General features: G+C 39.4%; 1 protein-coding gene across 3 annotated transcripts in view; it reads right to left on the reverse strand.

The window, feature by feature from the left end:
• Positions 1–4,262: 4,262 nt before the first annotated feature.
• Positions 4,263–9,176, reverse strand: part of emc10 (ER membrane protein complex subunit 10) — a 6,787-nt gene continuing 1,873 nt past the window's right edge. Inside the window, exons 5-8 of one of the 3 annotated variants that reach the window (XM_047801016.1) lie at positions 8,994–9,176; positions 7,329–7,419; positions 6,244–6,335; positions 4,263–4,556 (exon numbers count right to left, since the gene is read on the reverse strand). The exon at positions 8,994–9,176 is cut by the window's right edge and continues 2 nt beyond it. In XM_047801016.1, coding sequence (XP_047656972.1) covers positions 6,252–6,335; positions 7,329–7,419; positions 8,994–9,176 — 358 coding nt within the window. In that variant the 3' untranslated portion in view covers positions 4,263–4,556; positions 6,244–6,251. Of the gene's footprint in view, positions 4,557–6,238; positions 6,336–7,328; positions 7,420–8,993 lie in introns of all 3 variants that reach the window. The other 2 variants (XM_047801015.1, XM_047801014.1) reach the window with 2 other exon arrangements.

The following is a 9,176-nucleotide window of genomic DNA, read 5'->3' on the forward strand; positions in this document are numbered from 1 at the left end:
AGAAACAGTTGCTTTTCTCCACACAGACGTTTGTATCTTCAGTGTAAGATCACCGACAGAGGGACAAACACACGTCTAAAACACACCGAAAGAACGACAGAGTCTGATTTATTTGAGATCAGACTCACAGACACGACACCTGATGCTTCTTTATACTGATTAAAAACATCCCAAAAGTTTTGAAACACACACACACACACACACACACACACACACACACACACACACACACACACACACACACTCAGTAAAGAGTAACTAATACTAAGCCCAGTGTGTGAACTGATCACTCCGTGATGATGTCCATGGCTCTAGGATAGACTAGGTGCTGAAAAGCGACGGTTATTAATAACTTCATGATGATTGGATTTTTTTAATGCCACATTAGTAAATTCCTCTTCAATGTCTATGTCCTTCTTTTATATCACACTTGGCTTTTAAAGCAGAGCTGCGATTAACACAAACACCAGCTGTTCCCATGCAGCAGCAGCAGCAGTGTGTGGGTCAGAGAGGGAATACGGGGGAGTTGAACACATCTGATGCCGAGCCAAACCTCCTGCTGGTTTTCTTCTGAGAAGGAATGTGAGGAGTTCTGAGATACATTCTCTATAACACACACACACACACACACACACACACACAAACACACACAAGGGCAAGTCGTGGCCTAATGGTTAGAGAGTCTGACTCGTAATCCTAAGGTTGTGGGTTCGAGTCTCGGGCCGGCCACGACTGAGGTGCCCTTGAGCAAGGCACCGAGCCCCCCAACTGCTCCCCAGGCGCCGCAGCATAAATGGCTGCCCACTGCTCCGGGTGTGTGTTCATGGAGTGTGTGTGTTCACTGCTGTGTGTGCACTTTGGATGGGTCAAATGCAGAGAATGAATTCTGAGTATGGGTCACCATACTTAGCCGTATGTCACATCGCGCGCGCGCGCTCACACACACACGCACTCACACACACGCACTCACACACACGTGCGCACTCACACACACGTGCGCGCTCACACACGCACTCACACACACGCACTCACACAAATAATAAACACGTGTTTTCTGAAACTCTTCGTCAGGTGAACACTGAGTCGACTCACATGTATGAGTCATTTTCTCTCTCCTTTCAATTGAATCTCTTCTTGAAGATCATGTCCCTGACACCAGGGGGCTTTGGGGGGAAATGCGGATTAGTTCTTCTGAAGTCCCTTTAAAATAAACCCTCAGCGCCATCAGTCGATATTCCGTGCTGAAGTGTGATGGTGGTGTTTGGTGGTAGAGCGGAAACGTCCGTACTAATCCCACACTCAAACGCTTATCTGTGAGACATCACACTGACAAGTATTTCCTACTGACAGACGGATGGATGACGGACAGAAGGCACAAATCTGACACAGACAGGAGAGAGTTTCACAAACAGGAAGATATTTTAGACCTCACCGTGATCTCGACTCTGACTGGATCAGCTGTGACACTTTTAATTTCATTACCAACTGCAGTGTTCATTAATTACTGCAGTGTTCAGTACCTAATGCAGTGTTCACTAATTACTGTAGTGTCATTAATTACTGTAGTGTTCAGTACCTAATGCAGTGTTCACTAATTACTGTAGTGTCATTAATTACTGTAGTGTTCAGTACCTAATGCAGTGTTCACTAATTACCGTAGTGTCATTAATTACTGTAGTGTTCAGTACCTAATGCAGTGTTCACTAATTACTGTGGTGTTCAGTACCTAATGCAGTGTTCACTAATTACCGTAGTGTCATTAATTACTGTAGTGTTCAGTACCTAATGCAGTGTTCACTAATTACTGTGGTGTTCAGTACCTAATGCAGTGTTCACTAATTACTGTGGTGTTCAGTACATAATGCAGTGTTCACTAATTACTGTGGTGTTCAGTACCTAATGTAGTGTTCACTAATTACTGTGGTGTTCAGTACCTAATGCAGTGTTCACTAATTACCATAGTGTTCATTAATTACTGTGGTGTTCAGTACCTAATGTAGTGTTCACTAATTATTGTGGTGTTCAGTACATAATGCAGTGTTCACTAATTACTGTGGTGTTCAGTACCTAATGTAGTGTTCACTAATTACTGTGGTGTTCAGTACCTAATGCAGTGTTCAATAATTACCGTAGTGTTCATTAATTACTGTAGTGTTCAGTACCTAATGCAGTGTTCACTAATTACTGTAGTGTTCATTAATTACTGTGGTGTTCAGTACCTAATGCAGTGTTCAATAATTACTGCAGTGTTCATTAATTACTGTAGTGTTCACTAATTACTGCAGTGTTCATTAATTACTGTAGTGTTCACTAATTACTGCAGTGTTCATTAATTACTGTAGTGTTCAATAATTACTGCAGTGTTCATTAATTACTGTAGTGTTTACTTACAGCAGTGTTCATTAATTACTGTAGTGTTCATTAATTACTGTAGTGTTTAATTACTGTGGTGTTCATTAATTACTGCAGTGTTTATTATTACCGTGGTGTTCATTAATTACTGCGGTGTTCATTAATTACTGTAGTGTTTAATAACTGCAGTGTTCATTAATTACCATTAATTACTGTAGTGTTTATTAATTACTGTAGTGTTTAATTACTGCGGTGTTCATTAATTACTGCAGTGTTCATTAATTACTGTAGTGTTTAATTACTGCGGTGTTCATTAATCACTGCAGTGTTTATTAATTACTGTAGTGTTCATTAGTTACTGTAGTGTTTAATTACTGCAGTGTTCACTAATTACTGTAGTGTTCATTAATTACTGCAGTGTTCATTAATTATTGCAGTGTTCATTAATTACTGTAGTGTTCAGTACTTACTGCAGTGTTCACTACCAACTGCAGTGTTCATTAAATACTGCAGTGTTCAGTACTTACTGTAGTGTTCATTAATTACTGCAATGTTCAGTACTTACTGCAGTGTTCATTAATTACTGCAGTGTTCATTAGTTACTGTAGTGTTTAATTACTGCAGTGTTCATTAATTACTGCAGTGTTCATTAATTACTGCAGTGTTCATTAATTACTGTAGTGTTTAATTACTGCGGGGTTCATTAATTACTGCAGTGTTCATTAATTACTGTAGTGTTTATTAGTTACTGTAGTGTTTAATTACTGCAGTGTTCATTAGTTACTGTAGTGTTTAATTACTGCGGTGTTCATTAATTACTGTAGTGTTTAATTACTGCGGGGTTCATTAATTACTGCAGTGTTCATTAGTTACTGTAGTGTTTAATTACTGCGGTGTTCATTAATTACTGTAGTGTTCATTAATTACTGCAGTGTTCATTAATTACTGTAGTGTTCATTAATTACTGCAGTGTTTAATTACTGCGGTGTTCATTAATTACTGCAGTGTTCATTAATTACTGCAGTGTTCATTAGGTACTGTAGTGTTAATTAATTACTGTAGTGTTCACTAATTACTGTAGTGTTCATTAATTACTGTAGTGTTCATTAATTACTGTAGTGTTTATTAATTACTGCAGTGTTCATTAGTTACTGTAGTGTTCATTAATTACTGTAGTGTTCATTAATTACTGCAGTGTTTAATTACTGCGGTGTTCATTAATTACTGCAGTGTTCATTAATTACTGCAGTGTTCATTAATTACTGTAGTGTTCATTAATTACTGTAGTGTTCAGTACTTACTGCAGTGTTCATTAATTACTGTAGTGTTCAATAATTACTGCAGTGTTCATTAATTACTGTAGTGTTCAGTACTTACTGTAGTGTTCACTACCAACTGCAGTGTTCATTAATTACTGCAGTGTTCAGTACTTACTGTAGTGTTCATTAATTACTGCCGTGTTCATTAATTACTGCAGTGTTCATTAATTACTGCAGTGTTCATTACTGTAGTGTTCAGTACTTACTGCAGTATTCATTAATTACTGCATTGTTCACTAATTACTGTAGTGTTCATTAATTACTGTAGTGTTTAATTACTGTAGTGTTCATTAAATACCAGTGTTCATTACTTACTGCAGTGTTCATTAATTACTGTAGTGTTTAATTACTGCAGTGTTCATTAAATACCAGTGTTCATTACTTACTGCAGTGTTCATTAATTACCAGTGTTCATTACTTACTGCAGTGTTCATTACTTCCTGCAGGGCATTGTGGGATTGATCGCCTACATTAATAGTTTTTCCCTAGTATGTCTGTGATGTGGATACCAGACGTCTGCACCTGAACCTGAACCAACTGAACGTTATCTATAGATTACAGCGTTAATAATCAACGTCTCGAACACTTGGATGATTTCCAGCACATTTTATTCATCAAATCAGTAGAAAAACAAACAAACACTGCGTTAAACTTCTTCAGTCTGATGTTATTAGTTTATTAGTGCGAGAATTCTTTTACATTAATTTAACATTTCTTAAGTTATTATGTACAGTTTATAAACCAATAACAGAAGAATAGCAGTTGCCGTTTCCATGGGAATCATCGCCCACCGCCATTGGCAGCACCACCACTAGCTCCGCCTCCAGACTGATCCTGGGCTCCGGACATCATGAGGAAGAGGACGAGAGGGACGATGTACATCCACTAACCAGGAGAAAGAAGAGAGACAAGGACAGAGTTAACACTTCGGTCTGATCTCACACCTTTAATCTGAGGGGCGGTGATTAAAGGTCTGTTAATTATTAAACCCGTGTTGATTAGCACAGAGATTTGTTTAATCAGGTGTAGTTTCTTTGTGAGACACCTTCAGGTTCATCCCCATCATCTCACAGTGTACAAGATGGACACTGATGGACACTGGTCCACATAATTAACTCGTTGCTATGGTAGTTTCTTTCAGGGAGTTAATCAGAGACTCATTTATAGAGTTTATCAGGGAGTCATTCTGAGGGTCATTCTGAGAGTCGATCAGAGTCATTCGGAGAGTCGATCAGAGTCATTCGGAGAGTCGATCAGAGTCTCATTCTGAGAGTCGATCAGAGAGTCATTCTGAGGGTCATTCTGAGAGTCGATCAGAGAGTCATTCTGAGAGTCGATCAGAGTCTCATTCTGAGAGTCATTCTGAGAGTCATTCTGAGAGTCTATCAGAGTCATTTAGAAAGTCCATCAGAGAGTCATTTTGAGAGTCGATCAGAGAGTCATTCATAGTCTTGTTTAGGAAGTTAGCGATCAGGGACTCATTCGGTCTCAGGAACAGCTCCGGGGCTTGATTGGTTTAATTAGGCATGTGAGTATAAGTGTTGATTCCTCAGTGATTTTCAGATCCATCATTTTACTTTGTTTAGTGCAATTGAGTTAATCATCACTCTCTCACACACACACACACACACACACACACACACACACACACACACACACACACACACACACACACACACACACAGAGCACTTTTCCACTGGACACTGTGGCTCAGCAAATCCCCCACAATCCCCCATGTTGTCGTTATAAGTACCTGAACTGCGAGCAGAGCCGGGGGGTGGGGGTGGAGCAAAAAAAATCACACAGAAACCAATTCCACTTCGTAAGAACGCACACACACAAAAGTTCTCAGTTCTAGCCGAGCCACTGTGTTTGGTAGACAAAGGCTTAAAATGTGAAAGACTGACTCACACAGCGCCACACACACTCACAGTCACACACACACTCACAGTCACACACACACTCACAGTCACACACACACTCACAGTCACACACACACTCACAGTCACACACACACACACTCACAGTCACACACACACTCACAGTCACACACACACACTCACAGTCACACACACACACACACACAGTCACACACACAGTCACACAGTCACACACACAGTCACACAGTCACACACACAGTCACACAGTCACACACACAGTCACACACACACACACACAGTCACACACACACACACACACTCACACACTTACAAAGAATCAGGTTAAAAAATCTGAGTCCACTCCCAAGATCTGATACTTTTTTAACTGGAAGTTTTAAAACTTTGTGTTGGAATTTCTAGATTTGTTTTTATTTCATTCTTACAATAGTCTCAGTCTGGCTTAACTACATAAAGCTTCACTACATTACTGGGGTAGAATAAATGACTTTATAAAGTATTTTAAATACTTGAGATAAAATCAGCTTTTTATTTATTTTAAAAAAAAAAAATAAATATATTATTTATATATTTATTTTTATTAAATAAATTTTTATTTATTTATTTAAAGTGCACTCAGTCTTTTTTGCCCATAAAGAAACAGGAGAGTGTGAGAGTGACTTCTGTACTTGACTGTGTTAATCACTGCTCTCTGGCGCCCCCTGCTGGGGGCTGTGCTGAACTGGTGGCCATGAGGAACACTGCACCTCCCAGAATCAAATACCACTGAAACACACACGCACACATGCTGGAACTGTAGAAAAATGAGCACGGTAGACAGTAGAGGTCCAGATACACACTTTTACTCACACACACACAAACAAACAAACAAAACATTTCAACAGCACGATCTAATAGATAACAGAACATGTCTAGAACATTCTCAGCATCTACACACACAAACACTGCATCGCTGCTCCAGAGTCTGATGATAACAGACACTGTTCTTAAAACCTGATGCTAAGATGAGCTTCAAACGGATTGGTGTATTTCTTCACCTGATTCAATTCTGTGTAATCTGATTCCGATTCTCAGGATTATGATTTGGTTCTAAAATAATTCACCTGATTTAATTCGGATTAGATTAAAAATAAATAAATAAATAAAATATCTGATTCAATTTAGATTTGGGTATATAAATGATTCAGCTGATTCCATTCCGATTCTCACGATTCTGATTTGATTATAAATTGATTCACCTGATTTGATTCCGATTCTCCGGATTCTGATTTGAATATAAAATGATCCACATAATTCAAATCCGGTTGTAAGGATACTGATTTGATTATAAAACGATTCACCTGATTCTCACGATTCTGATTTGATTATAAAACGATTCACCTGATTCTCACGATTCTGATTTGATTATAAAACGATTCACCTGATTCTCACGATTCTGATTTGATTATAAAACGATTCACCTGATTCTCACGATTCTGATTTGATTATAAAACGATTCACCTGATTCTCACGATTCTGATTTGATTATAAAATGATTCACCTGATTCTCATCACCAAACAGCGTCGATTTTTCATATCGGCTTTGTTGAATCTTGCTAAAAGAGAATTTGAATCATTTAAAAGACTCGTGCGGGATCTTTCACGAAAGCATCACGACTCCCATCACGGAGACGATTATTTCGGCCCGACTCGAACACGAGGACCAGGTTGACTCAACATGCACTTTTCACACGTGTTAAAATCCAAACAAACACTCACGTATTTTGCGAAGAAGGACTTCTGCTCTTGGGTTTTTCCTTTCTTGTCCTGTTCCTGCTCCATCCTCTCGATAAACAGAGCCGTCTCAGGGCTGGAGGACGGAAACACATTCTGATCTTACTAAACGATTTTTTGGGGGAAACAATAATCCGACAAGAAATAAATCCACAATCATTTCTCATGGCTGCTGTCCAAATATTCTGACTGCTGATATCTAATGCCAGATCGATCCTTTATTGTTTTTGGGGTAAGCAGTAAATGTGGGGTGCTCCGATACAAAGATCACCGTATGATATTTTAGGTCATTTCTACAATATGTTCTAGGGCCGGGCGATAAAACGATAACAATACGTATCGCGATAGACACGTGATCGGTATCGATAGGTATCGATATCGATACCTAGCAACGTAGGGAGTGACGCGCTAACAGCCAATCATGTAACAGTATCACGTTCGGTTGCGCCATATCGTCGTCTCGTGCAGGTCTGCTGGATTCCTCTTCAGTAACCGGCGACTGAGGAGCAGGAAATGAGCCGCAGCGAGCGAGAGAATTGTAAATAAAAGAGTTAAAATCAGCGACTTTTCCATATTAATGTTACTGTAGTGTATCAGGGTTGTGTTTATATTACAGATGTATCTCAGTCTACCTCAGGTCTGTGTTTTATATTACAGACGTAGCTCAGTCTACCTCAGGTCTGTGTTTTATATTACAGACGTAGCTCAGTCTACCTCAGGTCTGTGTTTTATATTACAGACGTATCTCAGTTTTATATTACAGACGTATCTCAGTCTACCTCAGGTGTGTGTTTTATATTACAGACGTATCTCAGTCTACCTCAGGTCTGTGTTTTATATTACAGACGTATCTCAGTCTACCTCAGGTCTGTGTTTTATATTACAGACGTATCTCAGTCTACCTCAGGTCTGTGTTTTATATTACAGACGTATCTCAGTCTACCTCAGGTCTGTGTTTTATATTACAGACGTATCTCAGTCTACCTCAGGTCTGTGTTTTATATTACAGACGTATCTCAGTCTACCTCAGGTCTGTGTTTTATATTACAGACGTATCTCAGTCTACCTCAGGTCTGTGTTTTATATTACAGACGTAGCTCAGTCTACCTCAGGTCTGTGTTTTATATTACAGACGTATCTCAGTCTACCTCAGGTTTATTTCTCTTTACTAAACACTGCACATATTTTACACACTTTATTCCCCAGAAGGTGAACAGCTAGTGAACTTCCTCACACTAAACCTGCACTAAATTCTCAGGTTTCTGTGTTTATATTTAACACTTTGCTCTATTTTATTACACTTTATTAAGCATTTCTTACATTTCCTTTCATTTCTCACCTTAAATGTTAAGAGATAATAGTTAAGTGTTCATTGTGCCTTTAGACTCATGTTTACATTATAATTATTGGAGGTTTCCTGGTTGGCGACGTTTCTGTCTTAATAACTGAGGGGATTCTGATCAGAGGAAGGTGAAGTTTACAATAAAAAGGTTTAAATCTAATAGATTTTTCTCCTGGTCCTTATTTTAAATGGGTCATAAAAAAAATATCGATAATTATCGATATCGACCGATATGAAGCACTGATATCGTGATACGGATTTCAGCCGTATCGCCTGGCCCTAATATGTTCTGTGTGTGATTTCCTCACGCTGGTGCGTTGACTGGACCCATGACACTGAGGGTGGTGTTGAACGTTTCCAGGTCCACGTCCTCCTCAACCTCGGCCCCGCGACACGCCCCGGGCACCGTCACTATGGAGACGCCGATGATGGAGCCACTGACGTCGGTGTGCAGCGTGATGACGTCGCTCAGGTGCGACTCCACCAGAGAG

The sequence above is a fragment of the Tachysurus fulvidraco genome, chromosome 15, assembly GCF_022655615.1.
Source record: "Tachysurus fulvidraco isolate hzauxx_2018 chromosome 15, HZAU_PFXX_2.0, whole genome shotgun sequence".
NCBI lineage: Eukaryota > Metazoa > Chordata > Actinopteri > Siluriformes > Bagridae > Tachysurus > Tachysurus fulvidraco.